This window comes from Penicillium cataractarum, assembly GCF_028827025.1.
Source record: "Penicillium cataractarum strain IBT 29864 chromosome Unknown utg000002l, whole genome shotgun sequence".
NCBI classification, from domain to species: Eukaryota; Fungi; Ascomycota; class Eurotiomycetes; order Eurotiales; family Aspergillaceae; genus Penicillium; species Penicillium cataractarum.
The window spans coordinates 3,268,660-3,296,391 of NW_026622738.1; the positions used below are offsets into that span (position 1 = coordinate 3,268,660).

General features: G+C 49.6%; 11 protein-coding genes across 11 annotated transcripts; 2 read left to right on the forward strand and 9 right to left on the reverse strand.

The window, feature by feature from the left end:
* Positions 1 to 862: 862 nt before the first annotated feature.
* Positions 863 to 1,213, reverse strand: N7496_003266 (uncharacterized protein; the record flags this gene model as incomplete). Its single annotated transcript, XM_056696197.1, has 1 exon — positions 863 to 1,213. The coding sequence occupies one exon, from the start codon at positions 1,211 to 1,213 to the stop codon at positions 863 to 865; it is 351 nt and encodes a 116-aa protein (XP_056558409.1).
* A 1,007-nt stretch (positions 1,214 to 2,220) lies between these two features.
* Positions 2,221 to 2,737, reverse strand: N7496_003267 (SNARE domain- containing protein; the record flags this gene model as incomplete). Its single annotated transcript, XM_056696198.1, has 3 exons — positions 2,221 to 2,379; positions 2,484 to 2,592; positions 2,712 to 2,737. 3 exons carry the CDS (start codon positions 2,735 to 2,737, stop codon positions 2,221 to 2,223), a joined length of 294 nt encoding a protein of 97 aa, XP_056558410.1.
* Positions 2,738 to 3,027: 290 nt separating this feature from the next.
* On the reverse strand, positions 3,028 to 5,547 carry N7496_003268 (fungal specific transcription factor domain-containing protein; the record flags this gene model as incomplete). The annotated part of the gene is made up of 5 exons (XM_056696199.1): positions 3,028 to 4,078; positions 4,132 to 4,253; positions 4,414 to 4,536; positions 4,590 to 5,432; positions 5,485 to 5,547. 5 exons carry the CDS (start codon positions 5,545 to 5,547, stop codon positions 3,028 to 3,030), a joined length of 2,202 nt encoding a protein of 733 aa, XP_056558411.1.
* Positions 5,548 to 6,553: 1,006 nt separating this feature from the next.
* N7496_003269 (uncharacterized protein) lies at positions 6,554 to 8,319 on the forward strand (the record flags this gene model as incomplete). The annotated part of the gene is made up of 4 exons (XM_056696200.1): positions 6,554 to 6,925; positions 6,980 to 7,533; positions 7,608 to 7,896; positions 7,954 to 8,319. 4 exons carry the CDS (start codon positions 6,554 to 6,556, stop codon positions 8,317 to 8,319), a joined length of 1,581 nt encoding a protein of 526 aa, XP_056558412.1.
* Positions 8,320 to 8,539: 220 nt separating this feature from the next.
* N7496_003270 (NAD(P)/FAD-dependent oxidoreductase) lies at positions 8,540 to 9,895 on the reverse strand (the record flags this gene model as incomplete). The annotated part of the gene is made up of 2 exons (XM_056696201.1): positions 8,540 to 8,738; positions 8,805 to 9,895. The coding sequence occupies 2 exons, from the start codon at positions 9,893 to 9,895 to the stop codon at positions 8,540 to 8,542; spliced, it is 1,290 nt and encodes a 429-aa protein (XP_056558413.1).
* A 201-nt stretch (positions 9,896 to 10,096) lies between these two features.
* Positions 10,097 to 12,463, reverse strand: N7496_003271 (Zn(II)2Cys6 transcription factor; the record flags this gene model as incomplete). Its single annotated transcript, XM_056696202.1, has 7 exons — positions 10,097 to 10,591; positions 10,656 to 11,551; positions 11,602 to 11,909; positions 11,962 to 12,066; positions 12,120 to 12,175; positions 12,231 to 12,351; positions 12,402 to 12,463. The coding sequence occupies 7 exons, from the start codon at positions 12,461 to 12,463 to the stop codon at positions 10,097 to 10,099; spliced, it is 2,043 nt and encodes a 680-aa protein (XP_056558414.1).
* Positions 12,464 to 13,028: 565 nt separating this feature from the next.
* On the reverse strand, positions 13,029 to 15,118 carry N7496_003272 (T6SS phospholipase effector Tle1-like catalytic domain-containing protein; the record flags this gene model as incomplete). Its single annotated transcript, XM_056696203.1, has 2 exons — positions 13,029 to 14,293; positions 14,365 to 15,118. The coding sequence occupies 2 exons, from the start codon at positions 15,116 to 15,118 to the stop codon at positions 13,029 to 13,031; spliced, it is 2,019 nt and encodes a 672-aa protein (XP_056558415.1).
* Positions 15,119 to 16,003: 885 nt separating this feature from the next.
* On the reverse strand, positions 16,004 to 17,365 carry N7496_003273 (uncharacterized protein; the record flags this gene model as incomplete). Its single annotated transcript, XM_056696204.1, has 5 exons — positions 16,004 to 16,398; positions 16,477 to 16,541; positions 16,593 to 16,984; positions 17,044 to 17,151; positions 17,204 to 17,365. The coding sequence occupies 5 exons, from the start codon at positions 17,363 to 17,365 to the stop codon at positions 16,004 to 16,006; spliced, it is 1,122 nt and encodes a 373-aa protein (XP_056558416.1).
* Positions 17,366 to 18,776: 1,411 nt separating this feature from the next.
* On the reverse strand, positions 18,777 to 19,892 carry N7496_003274 (uncharacterized protein; the record flags this gene model as incomplete). The annotated part of the gene is made up of 2 exons (XM_056696205.1): positions 18,777 to 19,719; positions 19,777 to 19,892. 2 exons carry the CDS (start codon positions 19,890 to 19,892, stop codon positions 18,777 to 18,779), a joined length of 1,059 nt encoding a protein of 352 aa, XP_056558417.1.
* Positions 19,893 to 20,527: 635 nt separating this feature from the next.
* N7496_003275 (Zn(II)2Cys6 transcription factor domain-containing protein) lies at positions 20,528 to 22,105 on the forward strand (the record flags this gene model as incomplete). The annotated part of the gene is made up of 3 exons (XM_056696206.1): positions 20,528 to 20,584; positions 20,643 to 21,329; positions 21,389 to 22,105. The coding sequence occupies 3 exons, from the start codon at positions 20,528 to 20,530 to the stop codon at positions 22,103 to 22,105; spliced, it is 1,461 nt and encodes a 486-aa protein (XP_056558418.1).
* A 928-nt stretch (positions 22,106 to 23,033) lies between these two features.
* Positions 23,034 to 25,940, reverse strand: N7496_003276 (putative telomere silencing protein Zds1; the record flags this gene model as incomplete). The annotated part of the gene is made up of 3 exons (XM_056696207.1): positions 23,034 to 23,249; positions 23,310 to 25,724; positions 25,935 to 25,940. The coding sequence occupies 3 exons, from the start codon at positions 25,938 to 25,940 to the stop codon at positions 23,034 to 23,036; spliced, it is 2,637 nt and encodes an 878-aa protein (XP_056558419.1).
* Positions 25,941 to 27,732: the final 1,792 nt, after the last annotated feature.

Genomic DNA, 27,732 nt, shown 5'->3' on the forward strand with positions numbered 1-27,732 from the left:
TGGGGCTTTTAAAAAGACGATTAAAAATATAATTGAAAAGACATCCCGAAAAATATTTAGAAATAGGGAAGGTTAAATAAAGCGTATCTAGTTAGGTCTTTCTCTGTATCAATTGTTCTCTAAATTTTTGAACTACCACTATGCATACATAAGCATAGATGTCGGATAGACCGTGCTTTATTCGTAAAGTATATTCCTAGTGAGCCTTAGCGTCCTAATGTCACGAAACCTTCTTGTAGTGCCGTGAGTATGATGCTTTATTTTGGTTTCAGCTAAGAGTACGATAGACGAAGTAAGGACTTCTGGATCCAGCAAACAAAGAAATCAGCATGGCTTTCTAAACATAATGAGGCTATGCCCTCCACACAGCCCACACGTACTGTACTCCGTTGATATTCTAAGCTCAGCAGCAACCATTATCCAACCAATGACCAATTCTAATCGCTATCGTCATCATCATTTCTACATCGGCTCAGCACAGCTCGGGGTATCAACAGCGGGAAGATACTTGACCATCGCCGGCGGGTACACTGCCAACTAACAATCTCCTCCTGGCCCATCGAGCCCCGACGCATTGACAAGATCATGCACATAGCCTCAAACATCCTTCATTCCAACCGCCTCATCATTCGAATAAGCAAGATTGACCACCGGCACAGCCAGAATCTTGCCCCGCCGTCTCTGATAAAGGTCCTTCGCCAAAAGCGTCGGCTCGCTGCCTGGTCCCGAAGCAGACTATATCGGGGTCCAATCGTTGGGGGACAAGATACCCGTTCAAAACCGGGGCTAGAATCATTCTCGAAGTCTAGAATGATCTGTATTGCGCGACTGTGGCGTGCGAGATATGATTCGTCGGAAGGGTCTAGCCTGTAGATACCGATGCAGGTGTCGGCGTTGGTTTTGAAATCTTAGGCCAGAGATTCTTATCATCCCAAGCGTCATCCCACTGTTTGGTTGATGTTTCTGACGGGATAATCTCTGCCGTTTTGCTTATTGACGTCGTTTGAACTGTGAGATCCGAGTCTTCTCTGTCTGGCTGACGCAGTACTGGTTTGTCGTCTGCGGCATACTCTGGGATTGGGGGAAGATGCCCGTGGAAGATGGCAAGGCCGTTGCGGCTGTGTGGACGAACCAGCTGGGCTACCAGGAATAGTAGAACCGATGCTATAGCCGCCCCCGCGAGCAAGGCTTGATAATGCCTGGCCTTCATCATGGTGACATTTCAACACCAGATAAGCGGCGAAGGGTAGGTAGCAATGAACTCAGAAGATGGGATTCGTCATTAACGTATGCGCCTTGTACGCTGTGCAGGAGAGGTGCTCGAGGACGAGGCGATGTAGCTCCCATAAAGATGCCGTGACACGATCATCCGCATCCATCTTGTGCCCTAAATGACCTCCCATCAACATCAAAATAATTCCGCTTTAAGCTAGCACTCGTGTAGTCTTCTCGAATAGCTTAGCCCGCCGTATCTAGTAACGGCATGCCGGTTCCGAGAACAACATTCCTAGGAGTGGGGAATTCCAAGCTCGAGGGATCCGCACCACCGGATGAGACGAGGGCTTGGCAGATGCATTTATTGATGCTGGTGTTTGTGGTCGCTGACTACAAGGCTGTCGTGCGTCATTGCGTTTCGGTGGTGGTCTATGATGCATTATGGGTTGACAGGGTCTAAGGCGAGTGAGATGCCTTTGCCATCAGACAGTGGAAAAAAAGTAGCATGATAAGCCCCGGGATCATTTGAAAAACATCTATGTTCACAAATAACAGCAGAATGAATTAATAACACAGAATCAAAGCAGCCTGGAAACAAAGCACTCGAAACCTAAATGCAAGATGTAATGCGCAAGCTATCTCATTTACACCGAAGACAACTCCGCTCGGCGATTTGCAAAATTCGTAAGGACATCAATCTAAGGACTGAAAGGTTGTATGATAACGCATATGTGGCGACTGATTCGTCGTACTGGAGCCCCGGGCCCGAAATGTATGGTGGCGGGCAGATGGAAATCGAGATCGAGTGCACCCCAGGCGAGGAGGACAAATATTAACGTTCTAAGAAGAGGTAGGGGGATATGGCTCGAGACACGGGAGTCATCGAGATATAGTAAAACTATCTCGGGCCAGCGAGATGGACGATCGTGGGCTTTGGCAGCGAAGGACGCGGTGGCAACGATGGAGCGATCGAAGGTAACGGAGTCGATATGAAGTGGCCATCAATCAGAAGATCCAGCCGAGAATGATGTAAATAAGGAATCCGGCAGCGATGCAGATACCAGCAACTTTCAGTACTGCGACAGTGTCGCCTTGTTTTGCCATCATTGTCAGGCGGGAAGCGCTACCTTTGAGGTTCGTCGAGAAAGAAGAGAAGACTTCGCTCTACGCGAAGACTTAGTGTCAGCAATATTCAACATTGAATCCACGATTGACAACAGCCTCCCAACCGTTGGTTCTGACTCCGATCCTCATCTGTCGAGACATACCGTGTGGTCGATCGTATCTTGATCCCGCGCATTGTCGTGGATGTCGATGGTCACAGATCGCAGAGCGGACACTTTGGATGACAGACCGCTGAGTAGCGCATTGTTCTGCCTATAGATCGATTGTTAACGACTCGTGCTTGAGCGGCATTCGGCTTGAGGAAGGCGGTTCGAGGTGGCCGTGGTAGCTGGCTGGCCCCCCAGCGGTTCACAGTAGGGAGGGTGACTTACTGCTCCCGTTCGTAGGCGTCACTCATCTTGCACAATTTTAAGGGCCTTGGGGTCCTTCTGGTGAGCTATTTCGAGTGTTGACTGTCTGTTGAGAGGGAAACAGAATGAAGGCGACGGTGGTGGCTCGGCCGGGGATAACGGGGATGACAGGTCATGTGACCCACTCTTGGCCGTGTGGGGGGACTAAAGCTAAAGTATTTGACTAGCTCTGGCTAGAGCTTCCTCTCTAGCCTGCTTTTCTATATTTTGACTACAGTATCAGGGCTGACCATCCAAATATGAGTGATGATCTGCTTGAATTTTCTATTGTACAGTCTCAATTCGTCATCGTATCGTGAATCATATACAACAGGCGGGCATAATCGGCCATCCAATGCGTTCCCACTTCATCCAGAAGGCTGGCAAATTCCAGAATAATTCGCTGGGCATGACGAGCGCCGGGGTGATATATTTTTCGATCTATCAAAATTGGTCCGCCAAATCGGATAAATTTGACAGCCTCATTGTCGGGTCTTCCCATGTCTTGTGAAGCCGAAGATTCGGATAAGAGCCCCTCGTCTCTAACGACCTTCCAGCCAACTTGGTCATTAGCTAGATCAAAGGAGTTCCCATCATCAGTCCCACCTGGCGGAGGTAATGCCGAGCTATTCAGGATGTATAATCCAAGAACTAGGGCAGCCATAAATAATGTGCGAACTGACTGGAACGCAGTTCCGTCGGCAGGCTTGCGATGGGACAGGATCCTGAATGTCTGAGCCGCATGAAGACACGCTCGACGTGCAGAGGCGGTTTGCGCCCAGGACGCTAGAGCTTTGCGCGCTTCAGCCATTGACTCAGTGCCATCACGACCAGCAGCACGCCCGAGGATATCGATATCCACCGTCAGGAGGATACAGACGCTGTGCCAGATCACGATGCAGTTTGGATTGGAATGTCTGAACGTATCATCGTAAAGGTGGATCATTTCCGTAAGAAGAGGAACAGAAATACTGGCTCTTCTATCTAGTCGGAGGATATTGCAAGGCACATATCGATGTTGTTCCGGAGGGGCCAAGTCAGAACTTCGAATCAAGCGGTGGGTATCGGCAGTGACACGAAGCAAAGCGGTACAAAGAACCCCGTACAAGGTTAATGCATGGAATCTGCCTTGCAGATTTGGGAGTTCAAATTTATGAGCTGACAAATCGAGGGTTTGGGTGACATGAGATGCATCGCGCGAGAGCTGGGCCCATTTCTTGCTTGTTGGTGCCAAATAAAGGGTGTCCTCTTGAGGAAGCGAGAGGGATATGGCATCCGTTCGGATTATAGGACTTATCGTGAATAAGTCTGAGAGCCAGGAATCGTGCAAAAGAAGACCTATAATCAAACTGCAAAAAGAAGAAGGTTAGAACATAAATGTAACCATAACTGAACAACGCACTTCTTGGTTGATTCCACTCTAGTCCAGGCCCTCCACCTCACCGTCGTCTCCAGATGTGAAGGTAACAATTGGTTGTAGTTTTCGTCTTTTTTGGGCCTGAAGAAACCATGTTGTTGCACAGTCTGTTGATTTTGTTAGTGCTCCAGCTCCGAGTGACTCGACCGGTTACATCTCTTACCATCATAATATGTAAATATAGAGTTTTTGACATTTCCGGGGCAAGGTTTCCCTAATAGTATGATGAGACTGGGAACTGTCAACAGGTACTATCCATTTACTTACCCCGGTTGAAATGAACATAAAAAGAACATGATGGGCAAGCACTAGATGATTCAGGATCTCGGTCGATGCTCGAGACTCCGTTGTCGCAAAAATGAACTGAGTGAAAGCCTCATTCAATATGGTCTATCGCAAAATCAGTCTCGTCATACTATTGCAGAATCATCAGGTTGACATACCGGGTATGTTAGTCGGATGAAAGTCGCCGCGTCTTCAGTCTTTAGATATGAGATTCCAATCATGCACATAACGAACAACAGCAGTTCTGACGTATCTTCAGGCCTGAAGGTAGCGGGGTGTAAGATTGGATATGACGGCTGATATTTGTGAAGGTAAAGATAAAGGCCTTGGTCAAAGACTTCAGTAGTGTTTGCACAGAGATAACGCTGTCCACATGTTGTTTGGTCACCAAACACACTATCGCAGGGACATGTGAGAGTATTCTTCTTCAGGTGCCGAAGGCGTTCTTTGACCTCGCCTGTGAGACTGACGTCAACAGCATTTATCTGATCGGGGCCAACTTGAGCAGGCTCTATACAGCTTCTGATATCGTGGCGGGAGAATATGTTCTCCGGAGAATCGAATGCAATTTCGTGCCAGAAATGTAGCCGTGTGGCGGATAGTGAATTCCCCGGCCATATTTTCCCGATTTCGCTCAAATTCTGACCAGAGTTTCTGGCATTGTTGATGGCTCGAGTGGTATCGAAAACTTCCATCGCAGGATGAACGAGACTAGTAATCTCCATGTCCCCAGAAGAGCTAACGCACGGGGCGTTATTGGACGTGAACTGATCGTTGAATGAAGGATTGAAAAGCATATTCAAGAAATCAGTATTTGAGTCCGGATTTTTTCTCGTATCAGATATTGGAGAAACATCCATCATTGGCTGCATCAATGCCGAGAATCCATTCTCCGTTAGCTGTGGACTGACAATCTCGTCAAAGTGGCCGTTGATGGTAATATCAAGAGACCCATCTTGAGGATTTTGTGCAAGGCTTTGGCCTTGCGGTCCTAGGTCGGTCTGTTTTCTGAGTCAATCCTACGTTCCAAGTAGCCATCAGGGGATTTTGAACCTCATACAAGCAGTTTTTCTCGATCCCCTGCGGAGTGGTTCCGGCGATGACGAAGGAGTACATCTCTGGTCGATCACATCAAAATAAGATCATGTAGATTGGAAAGAGGACATATCTACCTCCGAGCGAAGTGTTTTGTGCAGATTGTGCACTTGTATGGACGTTCTCCGGTGTCTACACGAAGATGGTTTAGCGCGATGTTTCTCATCAAATGCCACCTAACTGTAGGGAGTGAGCGTTGTAATATATATCACGCAACGTACGGGCCAATTGATGACGATTCAAATGCTCCACCTTGGAGAATGTCTTATCACATTGTGCGCAGGGGATCCTATACGGTAGGTCCTTGCGTTTTTGTCGCATATTGTGGAGGTGGAGGTAAAGGAGTGCCGAAGTCGCGGGTAAAAGAGAAGCCCAGTAGGGCTATCTCCATGCGGGGTAACTTGGTTGCCATATTTGTGAGGCACCAGCATATCCACTTCCTGAAATGCCACTATGTGGAATAGAATTGATTTCCTTGGTGACTTCCTAGGAGATCATAATTAAGGAGGTCTTGTAAATGGTCACTGAGAAGTTCCTTGTGGTAAATGAGCGTTCTAGTACGTAGAAGGTAGGCACAGTCCTACGCATATATGGATGTCTATTCTGATGGTTACTAACCGAAGGGACTCCCAGACGATGGTTGCGATATATGAATATGTAGACTGTCTGTGTTATCTCCTTTGTATCTATATACAGAAGCAAGAGAGCAATGCCTAGAATGATGCCACCAAGCCAGAGTACGTTCTGGGGAATCCGATGGCTTTCTGTGGGGAACCTTATTCCCCACATATTTTCTCCCACATGAGATCCAGAGTGCGGGGGATCGCCTTGCCATGCACAAGAATAGCTGAGTTGGGTATGCTATGTGGCTATTGACAGCTCTCTTGAAGGGTGGCATGTATTATGAAGATCAAGATGGTGGGGATTTCTTTCTTAATTTCGAAATATATATAGGGACCACCGTCTCACTTGTGGCAACGAGAGGAGATCCTCTATTCTAGATGACAAACTCGAGCGTTTACACATCATGGCAGTCAATTATCTTTTCAATTACCCCTTTGAAATAGCCTTTGGGGCTCTTTTCTTCAGTATCGTCGGTTATGTTCTGTACCAACGATTTTTTCACCCCCTTGCCAAATACCCAGGGCCATTCCTCGCCTCCCTCACCGATTTATGGCAGGTGCATCAATTTATGACGTTGAAACAACCGTATAATTTGACAAAACTACATGAAAAACATGGATCTATTGTTCGATATGGACCTGATAAATTGAGCATTACCGACGAAGAAGCCATCAAATTGATATACCAAAGCGGGGCAAAGTACATGCCGAAGACTGAGTTTTATGATGCCTATGGAGCAGCTCATCCTAACATCTTTGGAATGCGTGACGAATCTGTCAGTTTTATATTTCTCCAAGTAGACCACTACAATTTATCTGACGTTCCCTAGGCTCATTCCATTCGGCGTCGTCACATGAGCCACTCGTTCTCGATCAGCTATGTCAAAGAAATGGAGCAATACCTCGACGTAAATATCAAGATCCTCCGAGGCAAAATATCGGAGTTCGCAGCAAACAACCAGAAGTTTGACCTCAAGAAGGCGTTGCATTACTATGTGATTGACACGCTTGGCGAACTGGCGTTTAGTCAGACCTTTGGCATCCAAGTATCTGATGATGAGTCCCGTGTCCCACCAGTCATTGAGCATAGTCTGCTGGCTGCCGTGACAGGCGCTTGGCCGATGATGACCAAAAGGCTGAAGAGATGGCTGCCACTTGTCCCACACAAAGGTCTGAAGGCCTTGTTCCAGGGGCGAAAAGCTTGCGCAGATCTAGCCTCACGTTGCGTGAATGTTCGGCTGAACGCGTTACGAAACTCGAGCGAGAGTAAAACCAGTGCACCCGAGCGAAAGGATATTCTTACAAATCTTATCAACGCCAAGCACCCTGATACGGGTAAGCATTTAACACAGACTGACCTTGAAACGGAGGCATTTGGATTCATGTCAGTACCCCTTCTATAAACACCCTGTCTCGAAATAATGCAGTTTGGTAGAATCTAACCCTGCCTCCGAATAGTATTGCTGGAACTCATACTACAAGTGCCACCACGACTCTACTATTCTATCATCTCCTTAATCATCCTGACCTAATGGCAAAATGTGTCGCGGAGATTGACACGAATCTTCCACAGTTGCACGAAGATGAAAGTGCATATTCTGTGTCTGCAGCTGAAAGCTCACTACCATATTTGAGGAACTGCATGAAGGAAAACTTTCGTGTGACTCCGGTGTTTACAATGCCTCTTGCGAGGAGAGTACTGAAACCGGAAGGCATTATCATCGCCGGCAATCATATACCCTACGGTGTGAGTATATTCCAATGCCTATGTTTCACCAAAATGTGGCTAATTGTGTCGATGTAGACATCAATCGCCGTATGCAACCATGCCTTCCACCACAACCCGGAGGTATTTGGTGCCAACCATAATACTTTCGATCCTTCACGATGGGATGAGCCGGAGATAGCGACCAAGGCTAAGCTACTGATGCATTTTGGACTGGGAGGCCGTCAATGCATCGGTAAAACTGTGGCTATGACGAACATCTATAAGCTGATGAGCACTCTCTTGAGCGAGTTTGAATTTGAGTTGGCAGAGCAAAAAGAAAGCGATATCACGAGCGTGAAATCAGCATTCAGTGATGTCCCAGAGTTAATCAGTGTTGGAATCAGCGACCTCGCTAAGCCTTTGATGGTGAAAGCCACCAAACGGACACGAGTCAATCCTTGATTAAGCGAGGATGCTGGGCTTCTGCGCATTTCCTTATACCTAGAGCCATTTGGATTAAAGACGAAAGAAATATGACTATCAGTTGATCAATTTGATTTACTATTTCCATGTACGAATTCAGGAACGTTGAAAGATGAAACTGCAGGTAACTTCTTGTACATTTTGGTGTATGAAACGAGCCATTCGCACTCGATGTAAATGTATGCCGGGATTTGTGCGTTTATAGTTTGGCCTTCTCCATCGTGGTTAGCTTTCGCAAGGGGGGACCCGCCCGACTGCCGTCGCCTTTCATGCCATCGCCGTTGGGCGCATCGCGAGGTGTCGGCTGGAGTCGCCACTTCTGTCGTAATTCCTCCGATGCTTTGTTCTCGAAGCAGTCTGCAATGTATTTGCCCAAAATAGGGAGGAATTTGAAACCACTGACAAGAACGTTAGTTTGGAAATTCTTTCAAACTGAATAGTAATATCTGGCCGGAAAAACTTACTGTCCAGCTCCTCCAGTAGCAACGAAAAGGCCCTGCAGAGTCGGGTGATTGTCGATAATGAAATCGCCCTTAGGGGTATCCGTGTACCAACACAGACGGCGGTTCATCCAGGGCCGATCGGCAAACTTAGGGAAGAACTGACGTAGACCCTTCCTCAGATCCTCATCAGCATCCTCGGGCAGGTATCCGGTCTCCGAGTTACTGCTATCAAATTTGGGTGCTGAGATAGTGCGCTTGACTCCGTCCACATCCACAGTGACCTCGTTGGCATATCCATATCCGTGACGCGCAAGCTTCAAAATATTGCTGCCAGGGGTCGGTGGGAACACGAACACGCCAGTGGTCATATTGATCATGACGGGCGTGTTGTCCAGAGAGCGTGCTTCCTCTTGAGTCAGCTGGATGAAGCCGACAGGCTGTCCGGAGGATGATGCAGCATGTGCGACGTTCAAGAGGCGAGGTGTCCAGGCTCCGGTGCTCAGGATAACCCGAGACGCGCGGAGAGAACTCCCATCGACAAGATTGACTCCCACAACCCGGGATCCCTCGCGAAGGAGAGACACCACACTTCCACGAGGTCCGGTAATGATAGAGATACCTTCCACGCTGCAGCGAGAGGCCAACTTTTGAATGCTTCCGGCGGCATCCGCCCATCCACCCCTGCGGTTGAGGTATCCGCTCATGCCAGCCAAATTGGACTGAATGTTCGGATATGATTTGACCAGGCTTGACGCATCATCTAGATCTTCAACAGTGCCACCATTGGCCCGCACGGTCGCCGCGGACTTTGTAATCCAGTCGTTCTCCGGCGTCTCCGACAAAAGTGCAAAGCCGGATTCATAGTAGTGCTCCTTGTATTCAGTCTTCCAGCCTTGATATGCCTCATAGGCCATTTGACAATAGACTGGGTCGGCATAGTCAATACGAATGATGCGCGAGATATCCACACTGCTCCCATCTACAGCGGGAGGGTTGTACCGGTCCAGAACGGTGACATCAGTATAGCCACGGCGTTTCAGCTCCAGAGCAGTGCTGAGGCCGAATACACCGGCACCAACAATGATGATTGAATCGGTCTTAGATGGAGCCATTTTGGTTCAATGATTTGTCAATTGTCAATAGAGGGCCATGACAATGCGCGTCGTTTTCATAAAAAGGTTCGAGGTGGAGGTGTGACACGGAGAATGCGGTATCGGCCGTGGTCTTGGCACGCGGAGAACCCGGAAGCGGGCCGTGGCCCCGGGCTCTTAGCAGACCTCAGAATATCACACAACCAGCGTGACTGGTAAATTTCACGCTGGATTGAGACTGAGCCAGTCTTCAAAGGCCTTTCCGTAATCTTGCATCTGTAAAAACAATGTCTCCTCGCTGACAAACTGTAAATTTGGATCTTCCGCCGGATTTGTCACAGGCACGCCCGGCGATATCTGGCCTAGTTCTTGTTGCAACTGAGTAGAATGCTCGGTTTGCTCAGGCGGATAGGTCACACATTCTGGGACCACAGTCTTGTGGCCTGATATACCGGCGGACCCAATCAACGCGAAATCGGGCTCAGCAATGTCATTAGTGGATGACATGCCTGAGTATGCAATGCTGTCCTTGGCCAGCTCCGGTCCAAAGATATCCCCGCCAGGGCTTGGAGCTTTGCTTGCATGAGAATATACAAGAATCTTCCATAAGAGCTGCAGATTGACAGACCATTTCTGCCGTGTGTTTGGAGTTGCCCCTGTTCCCGTCATGACACCTCCGGATGATATGCTATCACGTAGCTGTTCTAGTTGACGAGCCTAATAAAGGTCAATACAAATACCGCAGTCGATGTGTAAGGTGTAGTTTTGGATAAAGACAAACCTGTTGATTAACATGAGGCCATCGATGACCCAGTTTGTGTAGAAATCGAAGGCATTTTTCGAACCCTGTTTGCGCCTTCGTACTAAAGTTCTGGTCCTCAACGAAGCTGTGTTGGAGATAGATAGTCCCCACAATAGCAACGCAGTGACCCAAGGTAGGATCTGATACTTCGAAGTTTTTTGACTCGATAAGCTCAAGGAAGTGTATGATCCAGCCCGAGTGCAAAGTGAGCTGTTCAAACGAGTTACGCAGGAATGATTGCGGCATCGTGCGACGGAAATTGCGCAGGCGCATAGACAGTAGGAATGAGTGGTTGAGTAAACAAGGCACGGCATGCCAGACAATCTGGAAGAAAAGCCAAGGACTCCAATAATCACGATTCGCTTGCAGATCCTCGGGCGTGTGCTCGGAGAATCGACTTTCGTGGAGGCGGAATCTTAAAGGCATACAGCTCTCGTGCTCGGTATGCCAGTAACTGATCATTAGATAGTCTGATTGGGGATGCCAAGGTGGGTTTGTGTCAAAGTTTCCATGATTGATGGCATACTTGCACGCCAGCGACCACAACTCGCTAGTGCACATGTTTGCCGAGACGATACCAATGTCGAGCTTCGAGTCATTACCATCTCGACGAGAATATCTCTGCGCTATAGAGTTCTCGAAGGACGGTATCGCAAGTGTGGAGTCACCTTGTTGGTCGTTGCTCTCTCTAAGACACCATGACTGTGAGGTACCTTGGAGATTCTGCAGCATCATGACACTTGCGTAACACAGTCTCTTCTCTTCTCTCTCCGTGTCCAGGTTATCTAAGAAAGTATCATAATCACTCATTCGAATATTGCGAATAAAGTAGCTCGCCATTCTGGTATAGAACCCCGCCCGGATGAGGTGTCCAGCTAGTTGCCGTCAGTTAGCGAGAAATCACCTAGTGGCATAATGACCTTACCTGTAAATTCAAGCAAGCTTAATAGACAGAGCGCTTGGATCGTTGAAAGCTCTACATTTCCATCAGCCAGGCGCCCCATGACAAGCTGACAGGCTCGTTCAGTTTTCGCTTTGATTTCGCGTTCGATCTCCCTATCTTTAATTCCCAGTCCACGAAACCGAATGCAATGTGCGTCCATGGCAAGTAGAAGTTCTGGGTCTCTGCTTCTGAGGGATGCAAGTGAGACGCTCTGTGAAAATAATGGCAATGGCTGGGAGTTGCAGAACGTGAGAAACAGCTCAGCCTTTGAGGGCTCTGGCGAATGTCCTCTTTGGCGGTCGTTAGTAACATTGCTAAGAAGCAGGGCAAAGAAAAACTCACGCGAGGGCTTGACCCCGAGATGGGACTTCGGAGCTCGCATTGACGTACGAGGTTGAATCATGGCTGACCACTGGAGTGGAATTCCTGTCTTGACTAGGTTGCCGGCTGTATCATCAGATGTTAGATAGGGGTGATGAAGCGGAATACGCTGAACTTACGCGATGTAGTCAATGAGCTGCTCCAGTTTCCCCTCAATTCGAGAGACACGATCATCCTGGATGAAATAATCAGACTTGCGACCGATTCGAAAAATGGTGGGGATTTCCTACCATATTCTTCAACTGCGACCCCTCGTCCACACCTTCAGCTCCTGAATAGACGCAAGTCTGGCCGAGTCGGGTGCAGAAGGAACAAACGGGCTTTTCGCCTGGGCATCTCGTCTTCTTCCGTCTAGCCGGCAATCAGCTTGTATTCACAAAGCAGCAAACAGCCGTACTCACCGACAACCATCGCAAGCCTGTCTGGCCCGCTTCGCGGGTCGCTCGTCCCCTGTAGGCGCCATCGTGGTCACGTGTCTAATATGGCTCGACAAGGTGATTCCCTCGCAATCTGTTGGATGATAAAGGTCCACCAGCTCGTTTCAATAGGCCATTACTGTTTTGACCCTGATAATTCACGAAATGACGTCCATAGGGCAGGATCGGATTGAAAAAACGTGTGGGGACGGAAGTGGGTCGGGGATGCCGGGAAGCGCCTAACAGAGCGGCACCACCACTTTTTAGTTATGCCAGTGGATTTTTCTCAATATTTTCCATGGTTATTATTAGTTTGTCCTTGATAACTTATTATGATGAAATACTTTCAATTTTTGGACTCATTTTCAACCTTGATTCCCGACACCAACGGACGGCCGTGTACTTGGTGTTTGCTAATGCTGATTGATCTACAAGTACCGGAGCAAGATAACATCTCAGAAATAGGCATCGTGCAATGATAAACAGATGCATGCAATTACATATAAAATGCGAGGCAATTTACTATACACAACCATAACGCTCAAGATACCTCGACTGGCAGCTTTGAAGAAAAAAAAATTGGCCCCAGCAACCCACAGCGACAGGTTTCAGTCAAACCTTCGCATCTGTATCGCGACAATACGTTCCGGCAACAGTCTCATCAGCTGTGGATGTACCAACCGAAGGAGTAGGAATCTCGTCAGATGTGATTTTAAGATCAAAGTTCGAAACAGTAGCCAAGGCACATTCGGCTGGAGGTTCCTTGGGAGAGAAAGCTGAACGACGAACAGTCCGGATGCCGGTTTCCAACTCGTCATCTAACTTGTCGACGTAATCATAGGCAGCCTTGCCCGCAATAGCCAGCCTCTCGTAAGAATCTAAACCTCCTAGCTTCCATTCAGGCAAAGGCTTGAGACAGCCGCCAATCTCGTATTCGAAGAAAGGCTTCCCATCCTTGCCCACCACCTTCCGACGCTCGTACTTGACCTTGGAGTTGACGGGTTTGTAGATCGGATGTGAAGAGTCCTTTTCGTTCTGTTCCTTGAACCAGTTCACTCGGAAATTCACAACTGGGTGGATGTATTCGCAGGTCTCGCCCATCGATTCCCCGTTGTCTTTGGCATATTCGCCTGGCGTGCGTCGTTTTTGTCCGTTTAACCAGTAGGCAATGGTGAAGCTGTCTTCCAAGATGCCCGTGCCCCAGCTAATTTCTCTAACCTTTGCTTCGGTGGCCTGTTGAATCGCCTTGAAAGGAAGTTTAATCGCCACCACCGCGGTTTTGGCAATCGAGTATGTCCACTTGGCGAAGGACTTGGGTCTAGGTTTCGTAGACGTGAGCTTGAGATCCGTCTTCCTACGCTGCAAGTTGAGCTCCTCGATGTGCCGTTCCCGGTCATTCTGTTCGTCCGTAACGACCTGCTCATTGACCGAGACATGGCCCTTGATTTGATCGAGCATCCAAGCGAACGCGATGTTTGACATGTTTTCCATGTCACCTTCGTCTTTGAGAGTGTCGTCCGATCCTCCGCCGATGTTGATGTGGAAACCTGGTATCCAAACTTGTCTTAAAACCGGGTGTTGCTCTAGTCGATTTTGATATCTCACTCGCTTTCTGGCTGCCTTGTTCCAGGCCCTCGCAGCCACATTGACTTGCCTGGCAGCCGCATTGACGGCCTCGTCAGTGGCTTTACCACTGGCTTTCAGGTCCTTGGCATGCTTCAAGGCCGCCCAGTAGCGCTTTTCAGCCATTTTCTCATCTTCCATATGGGCTTCTACCTGTTCCTTTGTTGCCGTCTTTTTGTTCAGATACCAAAGAGTCGGTGAGAATGCCTTTCTTCGCTCATCTAAGGCCAGGCATTGGAATGCATTTTGGATGTCTGAGCAATATCGGGTTAACTTTGCACGCTAAAGAAAGCAGAATGCAATTTTCGAGAAAGTGAAAACTTACTAGGCGAGAGACCAACGTTGTGCCATCCTTCGCTTGATGGGAGCTTGATCCCTAGGACTTCCGGCATTCCCAAAGCACCGACGGTATCATACACTCCAACCACCTCCACCTCTCGAGAACCCTCCTGTGCCCAGTCACCCTGGGGAGCTTTCGCGTATACAAAATCGCGATGATCCTTATCTCCAGCACCCTGATGCTCATCCGCTTTACCCCACATCCAGTCAAACCAAAGCTCACTACGGTGGAATCGCTTCCCCGGCTTCAGCTTCTTGTATACCGCCCAAAGATCTGGAAACTTGTTGAGGTCACTCTTCTGGCAGATTCCAATGTCGGAAATGAGTCCAGCAATGGTTCTAGCGGTATAGGCTCCTCGAGAGAACCCAAAACACATGATCTTGTCTCCGGGGTTATAATTGAGGACAGCGAAATTGTACGCTTCGATGATGTTGGTTTCCATGCCTGCGCCGGTCGCACCTTCAATAGCATCGCCTAACGCCAGCGCGGTGGTGCCAACTCCCGAATCGTACCAGACGACTTGCTGCCATTGATTACCGTCCTTGTCCGTTCCGACCGGATTCAGAGAGCGACATAAGCGGGTGACATTCGAAGGGACATTTTTCTTGCCCGAAACTGCAGACTGCCAGGTGCCATCGCAGCATATGATGATACGTTTTCGCACGGGAGTGAGCTTTGTGTCCTCCCTTTGCCGAAGAGGCTCATCGCCGAGCAGTTCAGAGATATCCACAGCACCCATTTTGTATGTAGAGATCCAGGGGTAGTCGCGATAATGGCTGCTGAAGGAGCGTGCGACCTTTCAGAGGTGGAAACTTGCCTCCATCGGGGGCTGCAGAGGGGTTTTATTTATGCCCTGCTTCCTTAGAGACTTTTTTCAGCTCCTCGTAAGGGCTTAGGCTGACTCCATCGCCCTTGATCCATCACCTCTACAGTCCGTATGTGCATGAAAGCTACAGGACGCTTACCCCTTTTCAGCTCCTTGCGGACGAACTGCTAATCCACAGTCAAGGCGCGTTGGGACGCTTAGCCGATTTGGGATCATTCGGCTCCCCCGCCATTTGTCTGATTGTTCAGGCCCTACATAATACGATGGTGGCTGACCTTGGCATCAGCTGAGTATAGAATCATGAGGGCCAATCGTTGGGGGCGGTTTTTGGGATGTGTGACCACAGATTCTCTCATTGGTACAGCCTCCGCATGAACTTTCTTCACAGTTTCCGGTCGGTGCGCGGGTGTGGTAGTACAGGGTCCACTTTGTGTGAGGCCCACGCGCTCGTCCAAGGAAGATCGGCAACTCGGTAAAGTCAAAGCAGGTGAGGGTCGGGTGTCCTAACTCAGCCTTGTAGCATCGAGTTAGGCCGACTGTCTGACAGCGGTTGGCTGTGCACAGCTGAATACCTAGGGCTGATTCTTTAAAATAGACGTCAGATATACAATTCAGCCCATCTGGGGCCAAGATGACATCTTTATCAATTCTCCGAGTGGACTGCATGACATGGAGGTAGGTTACAAAAAATATCGATAGACAAAGGAGATATTGCATTAATGTGTAAAAGATTGAAGCTGTTTTTGAAAAAAGTATGTACAGACCCCCAAGCCCGTCATCGAGCAACACTGGGCCAATCTACCCTTCACGCTCCGAGACAATTTGCTCAAATGTCTTCTGAACGGTCACTCCACTTTCTGAGATGACTGGTGTGAGCTCAGGATATAAAGCTTCTTGACTGCTACTGGTATAGCGGTAGGAATTCAACCGTGGCGAAGATACCGTGTTCACGATCGCTCTGTTGTCATCGACATTCAAATCAGGCCTCCAATAGCTGGGGTCGCTGGAGCCTTTTAGTTGGTCGCTCCTCAAGCTGGAGAGTGGGTACTTTCCCGGGCTTGCTGCATTCCGTCCGTAAGTCACACTTCCATCAAGGAGCCAGCGGAAGAGTGGACGAAGGGTGATCAAACTGCCTGCGGTGATCCCGAGACCTGTTTCAATCACTGACCAAATGGCGATTTGGTATGTGTTGCCTGCGAGTGGTTAGCGTATGTTCTACTTGGGTGTTCCCGTAGAAAATGAATCAAGAGAATGAGGCTAGAGGAACTCACGAAGGAAATCCGTATCCGCGTAATAATGTAGGAAGGGCAGTCGGATAATCACGGCAACACTCGCACTGGTTGATATTAGCCGCGTCATTCTCGGGATTAGATGGAACTTCACATACATTGCGCCTAGACTGAGAATTCCTCCAACGGCAATCTTTGTCCTACGATTCATCTGCAACGTCCATACCAGGAAAATAGGCAAAATTCCCAGTGTCAAGTCGCAGATGATCGTCAAAGCGCTGTAAAGATACGCAATGTCAAGAAGTGTCTGGACTGAGAGGCAAGTTCCCGAATTTCTAGGATCCACCCGGTTCCAAAAGTATGAAATGGGATGACAGTCGAAGAGCAGCACAAGCCAGAACATCAGACCAATTGCTATGACTGTGCCGATAATGCCCCAGAGAATAATTCGGTGAACCCTCTTGACGGTCAATCGTAACAGAGCGAGGGCGATCGATATCTTGGCCACGGCAGAGGCCCAAATATACAGCATTTGACCGAGCCACCACCACTAAACGAGCAGAATTGTGATTAGCCAGGAACAGCGAGTAAAGAAAAGGGTTAATTTACCAGCAGCGCCGTCTTGTAAACTTCAAGGCTAGTGAATTCGGCATAAGAGTGACCGATTCCATCTGTTGAACCAATCATGCAACACACTGCCAAGGTTATAAACAAGGCCTAGTAGCTGTTAGAAAGTATGTCTTGGAGAATTCTGGACTAACAATCGTACCAGAGCTGCGACCATCAAGGCGTCATCCCATCCGAAGCCTCGGACAAGGTATACTCGAACGAATGCCCTTAGTGCGACAGTTATGAGAGATATGATCATCATCACAAGGGAGACCACGAAGATCGCGAGACTTCGGCCCACGAGGGGCATGGGGAAGCCCATCTTGAAGCGAGGTATGTCTCAAATCCGCGAACAAACACCTGACGATCGCTAATTAGATCTGGGCTATCAGGATCTCATAATAATCCTGTATTGTCTCCTTATCCCAGGCAGCCTAAAGGAAGGGGAGCATGGGAAGAGGTTTGCCAGAAGAAGTTCAAACTCTGAACCGAAAATCCTCGGCCTAAGGAATACCCCGGCCATGGTAGAAATTCTGAACCAGCCAAGATCGAAGCGAGGGGCGGGGGATGGCGGCTAGGCGAAGTGGAGTTTCAGATCTTGAGCTGGAGCCCATTTCCTGATCGATTAGGTTAATTAACACGATGGTCGAAGCATATGGCCAAAAAGCTAACCGAACTCGAGGTCAAATCCGTGCGCTAGGGTGTGGTGAGATTCCACCAAGGAAAAGATTACACATCCTAGGATCTTGGGGCTGAGAACACGGACAAACATCGCGTTCGCGGTCCAGTCAGGACGGCTGAATATACTCCACTTTTGCAGCTATCGGTAGAAGGATCGCGATTTCAGGGGGTGTATTTGCCGAGGGGTCTGCGCGGCTTTCGGGGACTCGATTCAACCCAAGATCTAGAGCTCCACAGAATTCGTCCCGTCCCACAGAGTTGCGGCTCTAACCGGGCCAACTCAGGAACGAGCATGACTCGTAATCAATGGCCATTGACAAGATCCTCGTGTTATTGGATATAGCGGATCCATCTTGTCAAGTGTCCTGAAACATTGTTAGATTTTAGTAGCCCTGCAGCGCGGCGAGGCCCGATGAAACAAAATAATATTAACTCGTCAGCTTACCCAATGCCACGTTTTTTTGGGTGGACCACTTCCACAGTAAGACAACCGCATGGTAAGCGAAGTTAGCGGAATTTTCCCCTCAACCTTCATTGCTTGATTTCATCTATAACCATATCTTGTTGCCCTCAAAAGACCGCGCCGCCCTAGGCTATCGCGCTTTCGCGCCTCAGGCGTCAAGCAAAGGACATGGTCCATACAGTAGGAGAAATTGCCACGACGATTCATCGTGTGGCCATCGCGTGGCGGCTGGTGTCGGACCAGTTGGGCCCACAACCCCCAAGCCACCAGCCCTTTGGTCCCGTGGGTTGCGATGTTTGGCTTTGCACACAATCTTATCTCCGTGGATCATGGTTATGTTTTCCGCCGGCATATCCGAACGGACAAGGCTGACATATGGAAAGTGATCTTTACTAGTGTACATTCGATCTATAGATAAAGACGATCGCTTCGAGTTGAAATCAAACAAGGTTGCAGAGTCGCTAAAAACAAGTACACCAAAAAAGAAGACGAGAACAACAGAAACACATCCCCACATCCCTATCATGGATGGCCAAGCAGGCAGGCAAAGATGCTCGGATATACAAAAGGCGCCAAGATCATCCACAGACTAGACTTCACCGGGCCGAAGAATTTTTTCCCAGGTTGCCGGTCTTGACTTGATATTTGATGCAGTCCCGTCGGCAAAGCTACCGTCATCACAGATGGGCCACTCGTCAGGCCTCAACCAGTACTGGTCGTGAGAAACTTGCCCTTTCAGCTTGCCCTGGAAGTCAAGAGGGTCGATGAAAGTCTCCCATGGATCACGGCGATCGATCCACCCGGGTCCCATACGCTCGGTGCGACCATCAGTGTCGAGATAACGCGTCTTATTCCGGGGCAAAAAGCGACCGGGATGAAGCAAGTTCAACCAGAAAGTGAAAATTAACATAGGTCCCAGCTCAAAGGCAAACAGATACCATTCATTGCTAAGAATCGGGCCACAGTTCTCGGTGCAGCCGAGATTGCCAAACATCTCGAAAGACTCGACAGCGCGGAAGATGCAGCGAAGTAAGATGAATGTGGAAGTCCCGTATAGTGTCATGCAGATAGTTTTCACGTTTCGAGGGACCGGCCCTGCCTTGGCAGCTCGAATATGGACCATTGCGACAACAGTGATCACCAGGCCTTCAACAACGGCCTGAAGGATGAGACCAACAGCAATTAGAACGCCACCGCTCTTGTATTGCTCCAGATCATCACCAGCTGCTGCATTCTTGGCCGCGCCTGCCACAGTGATACCTTCAACTGCAGCACCGGCATACACGAAAACCATGAGAACGCGATTGGGATGGAACACGGCGTGCATGGGAAGGTAGTTCATAAGTCGACCGACGATATTATATGCGGCGGCGGAGTAGACGGGAGGAGCAAGGTAGATGAATATAGATTGGGCGATGAACAGATTCTTATTTGCGGGATGGTAGCTGCTGATGCATCGCAGGATCCAGCCGATTGTAAAAATTAGGCCGCCCCAAAATGCCCAGAAGGTCACTCTCCAAAAGTGATAACGACTATTTAGTAGTTAGTATTAAGGTCAGTGAGACCATAGGTGTATTTTGAATGCTCACAAGTTTTGCCAAATGTGCGCGACCAAGCTAACGAATACGACACCTGCAAAGACCGCAGGCAGCACATGGCTGGGATCGTATTTGTAGTAGCTAACCACTTCGTCGTCGGAACTCATCTTGTCAAGCTTTGAATGCTGGATTGTAGTAGTTCGTAGTTTGGAATGGAATCCTCCTCTTTAAATACTATTCTTCTTCGTATCCATCGCCATAATGAAGGTGAACTGCTCTAAAATAAAGCGCTACATCGGTCCAAGATCAGAAAATGATCATCCGCCTTGCGCCCCAGAATTCTGCAAACCAAGCCTCAAAGACCCATCTTACTCAAAATTCTCGGGTCCTTGATCCCCCATAGCTTATAGAAGCTCAGATAACCTTGCCATGGGAAGGCTGAGTTGGCCCCCAAGCAGAGATGCCCACATACATCAATTTCAACCAATCAACAGTCAGAATCTCGTTTGGGGCAGCGGCACATACGACCGAATGTGGTTAGACCACACGCCGAGCCATCAGCCAGGATGACGATGATGGCTGTGTCCTCCGCCTTGACATCTTCAAATAACCGCAGCACGGGGGAGTTGAGCGTTCCGTCCGACTCAAAATGGACAGCGTCGGGTCACATTATTCGGTTATTCTCAACAATCGTTCCTGAAAATCCGACGTCAAGGCCTGTACGCTACGCCCGCAACTAGGCACATCGGTTCGCTGTTACCCCACACTACGCGCTTTTAGGGGTCCACTAGAGGGATAGGACATGCCTGGCGTTCCTTCGGGGAAGGCTTGCGAAGCATGCCGCAAACAGAAGAAGAAGGTATGTTCATGCGGTACTGCCAAATAGAGTATCGAGAAAATTGACCCGGTGGGTATAGTGCGATGAGAAACAGCCATCTTGTGGACGATGTCTACGTCTGAAGATTCCATGCGTAGGCTCGGGCCAACAACGCTTCAAGTTCCAAGAAGAAAAGCAATTCACCAAACAAATCCGACGACAATTTAACACTGGCACTCTGCCCACTCCCAGTAGCTCCAGCACCTCATCATCTAGTGGTACACCCTCACCTCCAGGCCAACTCATATTCATCCAAGCCAGACCAAGCAGTAGCACCACGCGATTAGCGCACGCCTTCACCCAAGCCATCCAGCGCTCCACCGATATCCGGTACAACCTCGGGTGGAACTTCGGCCTGTTCCTCGAAGAAGTGCCCCGTCGCCTGGGCACGAATGAGGCGCTAGACCGCGCCGTCGATGCAATTACTAGCGCCCATACGGACTTCTGTACCCGCAAGCACGGATCGGTGCAAGCTTTGACTAAGTACTCGGCTGCGCTACGGACTTTGCGGGTCTACCTGGATGACCCGGTCCATGCGCAGGAAACGAATACGCTAGCCGCAGTGATGATATTGCTTATTTGTCAGTCGATCATGGGGCAGACTACCAAGGGCCAGTGGTGGTCTGGACATGCAGAGGGTGCCATGCAGATTCTAAAAGCCCGGAAAGAGTTTGGGCCCCGTAATGACTTCGAAGCTAAGATTTACATGTCCCTGCGAGGGAGCGTGGTACGTTCAGCCTTATCTCCTTCATGCCATTGATGGAGATTATTCTAATTACGTCATAGCTCTTCGAAGGGCTCTTCAATCATCGAATCCAACTCAGCGAGAAGGAATGGGATTCTCTCATCGTGAATGAATACGACGCAGACAATCCTGAAGGCCGACTACTACAAACTCTCTCTCGAGCTCCGGGCATAATGCGTCGTGCCCGAATGTTCCTCCGAACAGGATCCGATCCAACCGGCGTCCAAGATGAACTATGGGCACTATACCAAGCCTGCAAACTGGACGTCCACAAACTCAAACAATCCAGCATCAACAAAGATCTTTCCCTTGCTGAAGCCTTACCCCACGGATCCCACCGAGCCTGGCTCGAACGAGTACTCACCGTGCATTACGATCGCATATACGGGATCGGTCTCGTGATAACCCTATTTTTCAACTGCATGGTGCAAGCCCTAGAATTACACAGTAACGCAGTGCAAGCCGACGCACACCACTTCACAGAGGAAATCCTCATGCTCGCAGAGATCTCAGAGGATCTCCGGCCCGTGGGGTCTGGGTATCTGATTATCTGTCTTACGACGGCGTGGGCGGCGACGAGAGAGCCCGAGCTGAAGGGGAGAGTTCTCGCGTGGCTGTGTGAATATCAGAGTGATTTTAATAATCGGCAGGTTAGTCATTTGCAGCAGGAGTTGCAGTGGACGGCGGAGCATTTGTGTTTGGGGGATCCGTTGGGGTTGAGGCAGGAGTTGGATTATATGGATTATTTGTTGGATTGATCCATAGATGTAGGGGAACTGTGTTATCGTGAATACCCTTAGTAGACCATGAAGACGTTTTCTACCATCAACTTTCTAAGTGCTTCTATCTGCACGAAGGTCTACTGAAGAAGTAGTGAGGTCTTCAATCAATGGAGACGTCCTCATGTAACTGCATGTCTGACTTTAGAGCGGAAAGGCAATTTGCAGACTAAGAGACCTTTTACTCGGGCGGTATTGCCTTCAGATTCAGAGAATATCTTGAATTTGAGCCTCAACATCTCAACTCAACCATTATGATAAAGAGACCAACCAAGAAAAGTTCCACTAATTCATATAGAGAAAGGTAATAATTTAGTTTGAAAAGGAGAATACAGAAATGGTCCTGGATGTATGGTATGGACTCAAAAGTAGAACCAAAAAAAGAGGTTTCAAACAACAAAAGACAAAAAGGAACAACACGAGAACGGAGAGTCCAAAACAAACCCCAGACGCTATGCGAAAAGAGAAATGAGACCATGTGTGTGTGAACAGACTATATGGCAATGCACAGGCCAAGGCCTCCAAGGCCGGGGAACAGAGACTGCTAGACTTTCAGCAGAGTGGTATGGAAAGGGGTGAAAGTACGGGGCATTGCCTTAGACTCCAAGGTCTGTGGAATAATACGGGTTGAAGCAGATGTGTGTAATGATATAAGACCCGCCGTAACGGATGGGTATCGCCGTTCAGCGGGATATAGGTCGTGGGACGCCACGACGGAGAAACAAAAGGGTGGGAAGACCGGATAGTGTGAGAAAGCAGGGCTTGTGTACAGGTCCTATGGACGACCAGAACAGATCAAGGCAAGGGTATTTCCGTGCAGAGGCAGAAAAAAAGAAACCGAGAAATGCAGAGAGACACGCAAAACAGCTTGGATAAGAGCAAAAATGAACGACCGTCAGCTTCTGATTCACCACATATCATCGTCGTCGTCGTCATCCAGCTGGACGTCGTCACCAAAAGACGAGTGTCCGTACTGGTAGTGGCCCGAGTTGTAAGAGTGGCCATTTTCATAGCCATGCTGACTACCGCTGCCATGGCCCTGGTAGCGATCGTGTGGATCGTCGTCGTAGTCGTACATGGATTCATCGTATGTGCCATCCCCGTACTGTTGTTGCTCTTGTGCCTGTAAGAAGCACCGTTAGTCATCCAGCTCTTCATGGATAAAGGTCCAGGCTCCACTTACTTCTTGGTATCGCTGATATTGCAGGTACTCATCTGGCTGATCCCGAGATTTAGACGACCTCTGCGATCCGGAGGAAGCCACCATCATCGGGGATTGCATCTGCTGCACTTTTTCCAGATACGAGTACATGAAGTTACTCAGCAACACTTGAGAGTATAGAGCCCGGCGCGGATTGGCAAGCTTGATATGGGCCATGCGATAGATAGCTCGCTCTTCCAGAATGGAAAATCGAGTCCAAGGATAGTCCACATCAGCCCGCAGTTCCCGCATGGGAGGGTCGGGAGACAGATTTCGAGACGAGTTCTTCCGGTGATGGCCTTCTCCACTGTGCTTTTTACGTCCACCCCCAAAGATGGAGGAGAAGATGCCATCTTTCTCTTTCTTGGAGTCGCCAGAAGCTCGTCGCGCACCGTCTTTCCGCCGTTCCTCCTCCAATTTCGGATCGAGGCGGTCCATTATAAGGCTCTCCCTGCCCTTTGGTGTGGTATCCATTGACGACTGCAAGACGTCCATTCGCGCATTGCTGTGAGATTTCTCCGTATACTTCGACTTGTTTCTTTTCGCCTCGCTCTCCTTCTCCTTCTTCTTATCCTTCTCTTCACTACCCAGCAGCCAGTGCCAGCTGGACTTGCGACCTTCGGAATCCTTCTTCGACTTCTTGCCTTCAGACTTGCGTTCCTCCGGTTTCCGCTCTTCCGGCATGGTTGGAATGAAAGAGAGGCTGTCCGTCCGCGTACTATTACCCGGTATCATCTGAGGTTGATTGGCGAATTCATCCAGAGTAGACGTCGGTTCTTTCCCAGACTGACGACCCATCGGGGACCGCTTGCTAGGCGTTGAGTCGTGTACCGGAGAGGTCTTGCCAGAGTAGTTAGAGGGCACATCTCGGTCGGGTGATCGAGCGGGCTGAGGACTTGAGCTCGGTGATGGACGGTTGTTGTCGGGTGGAGGAGTTTCAATAATTGAAGGGACTTTTTGTTCGGTTGGGGGAGTGACCAGGGTTGAGCGGCCGTTGGAGCTGATACGAGAATGCCATTGTCGTGATTGAGAGCTTGCATTGCTTCCGATGGAATCTGATCGATCGAAAGATGCATCAGATTGATTGTAGGACGACAACTGCTCTTGTTGCCCAGCCTCGGGATTATCCAGAATCGAGTCAAATGTCGAGCTGGTGGTGGAGCCTGGTGTATATGCTGTACCACGGGACGAGTTAGATGGAGACCGAACTGCTCGCGCTCCAGCAGGATCTGTAGCCACTCGAGTCGTTCCAAGTATTGGCTGTTCCTCGGAGGCGGGAGCGATCGTAGGCGGTCCTGTATGCGTAGACTCTGAAAGCGCTCTTCCAACCCGTTTCGAATATGGCGGCTTCTCGCCCTTTTTCAAGCTTCCCTTCTTATATTGCGTCCGAGTTGATCGTCGCAGGCTGTGACCCGGGGGTGCTGGTGGTAGAATCGGCTTGTCCTCGCTAGCCGCAATACTCGCGTTCTGCATTCCTCGCACCAATAGATCCTTGCTATCCAGCTTGGTATCGTCCACCAGCGACTCCAGCTCCTGCAAGTTGGGACTCAACATGCCATCCCGTCGACTCGTTAGCGAACGCTGACGCTCCAACCGCTCAGCACCATCTTTATAGCCAGAGGAATCGTCAATCTGCTTAGACAGCATGGATCGCTTTCGGCGGAGCCCGCTCCCCGATCCCTGACGCTCGGGCGACAAAGACGACCCAAAGTCGCCCGATTTCCTTTTAATCACATCGGCTTTACTCTCGAGGAATGATTTGAACTCCTTCGGTGCTAACTCCGGGTGCAAGCTGGCTGGAACCCAGAATAACCGTGACGCGTCGTTTTCGTCGGCCGAGGGGGAGGGAGGTAGGGACGGAATCGAAAAGTTGCTGCCAAACGAGGGAAGATCGGGGTCACCTGCCGCCGCAACGTCCATGGACATGCGCCGAATCGCAGCCAAGTTGTTTAGCTCCTGGACGACCGCGGCGGGGTTGGACTCGTAGTCGATATCGTTCAGAGGAAAGGAAGATGTGGCGGTTTCGGAAGGCGATCGCGTCGAGTCTGGGGACCCAGGCTCGCTGTCGCGGTCGAAAGACCTTTGGCCCACGAGAGGCGGCCGTAAATGTCCATTGCTCTGCTTCGGTTGTCGTTCCGTTGGCGACCGCAGTGGAGGTGTGGAGGGGGACAAAGAAGACTCGGAGCCGGCGGCGTGTCGCGGGATAGTTGTGATCGCCTCGCCTTGGGGGGTAGTTATATAGCTGAGCCGCCGGGGATCGTTGCGATCATAGTCATCATCGTACATATGTCCAATAGCTTCCGTCACATGGTGGTTAGGGTCGCTAATCGAGAGATGGGTCGCATGGCCTCTCCGCGTCGTGTGTCCTCCGCCAGCCTCAGGGGCGCTCGTGGAAGCCTAACCGATAAGAAAATCGTTAGCAGGGGGTAACTCGCGTGGTTTGCAGCCCTTGATTGCGCCAATGAACTCAATGTCATGGCGTAGAAGCGCCATCCAGACATCCCTCGTTCGCGAGGGGAGCAGCCAAGGTAGGGAAATTGTACGGCGCTTCCAGAATCTCGGGTCCAGCCCAGCAAGGGAGACAAAAATTGATTTGAAGAGACGCACCTGCATGGGAACCAGCTATACAGGAACCAAAAGAGCCCGAAATAACCCTAAAGACCGAAGGGCGGGCACAGCCTGGGAGGGAGGGGAGGAGGGGGAATCAATGTACCACCTGGGGAAGACGATGAACGATCATCGAAGCGGGGGACACGGAAAGAAAGAGTCGGGGGGTGGGTGGGCTATCCGGTAGCTACCGTGCTCGAGCTGTCATTTGTGGGACAGTGAGAAAGGATAAAAAGACCAGATGCAAAGCGGTAAGCAGAAGAACTCCAAGGCGAGGGCGAGAAAAAAAACGGAGTATGCAAAAAGTGTTGTTGGGTTTCAGAGGGGGAGGGGACTTGGAGGTTTGAATGAGTTTGGGGGAATCGGCGGGCGGAGAGAGAAAGGGCTCTCTTTCGGTCGCAACACCTGATCATCCACAAGTCATCCCAACTGGACTTTTTCTACTTTTTACACCTGGCTGAACCCTCGACAGTCATGGAACACGCGCATGATAAACGCCTTTGTCCTTTAATTCTTTGCACGAGGCCCTGCTTAGGCTCCACTTTTGGGCTCTTCTACGCGCACAACAATACGGTCAGAAGTTCAGAACGCCTGGGCCATCGTTGACTCCACGGGTCTCTCTCCATACGGACGATCACAACCCAGTTTTCTCTGGTCTGGCTGTGTCTGGTTGGAGGAATCCCGAAGATCTACACGCGACCCTCTTTCCGGACCTCTGGACCTCGTTCTAGCGAGACTTCTCGGAACTTTTTATGCCCCATTACTTCGTATTTGCATCATTGACATCTATCTATAGTGCCGTCTCTACCTTCGACTCGACTTCTCGTTTTGTCCCATCTCGGTCTTTGTCCATTGTTCCAATCATAGATGATCGACAGCGGGCAAGTGGTTCATCTCGGTTCAGATTTCAACCTCGTCGGACTTGAAGTATACAAGTACGACCATGCGAACAAGCAGAGCCGTCCCGGAGTTTTTACTTCCTCGATCCGTGGTACGGGAAGTATGCAGGTCGAGGCTGAGAGCTTCGCCTCTTTTCCAACAGAGTCAGCCTCGCCATCAGCCCCATTGACACGGATAGGATATATTGTGATGATGCCGAGCATTTTCGATGGGGGCCAGATTGATAAGGATCACTGGCCATCCCACCTCTTTCCCTCGAGCCAGTGCCCTGGCTATTTCGGACAAGGGTCCAGCAACTCCCAGGGGCTGCCTGAGTGTTCCGCTCCCAATCGTATGGGGAGGATATATCTGCAGTGTCACTCAGCTACGGGCAGCGGGAAGAGCGTAGGCAGCGGTTGTGCAAGTGTCGGCGTAAGCGACATCCCGAACGCAGATTGTGCTGAATGACAAGAAAGTGAAATAGATTTGATGGCGCCTAAGCTGAAAAGAAGGCCGGCTGGCTTAGGGCTGAAAAGTAAAAGACATGGCGGTGGGTAAGAAAAAGGTTATTTCCACTCAGATATGACGGATATGGGTGAAATGAGAACCTCTAGAAATTTGCTTCAAGAGAGGCGCCACTACGCGCAGAACCACGCGCTTGAAAAATAAACTAGAAACCGAATGATCCAAGAACCTTGCTAGCCATAACAATGAGAACGAAAAAAAGACTCCAGCGCTCAAGAGGATGAAGCGAATACGGGTCCAGAATGAAGACGATGACACGGATCCAACGCCCCAGTATATTCAAGCCAACCAATCAAGCCCTGTATGTTCATGAAGGGAGGGGAATCAAGTAAGTGCATCTTACGACCTGAAAAATCGTAGATCAGGTGTAAGCAAGCAGAACGAGAAAAAAAAC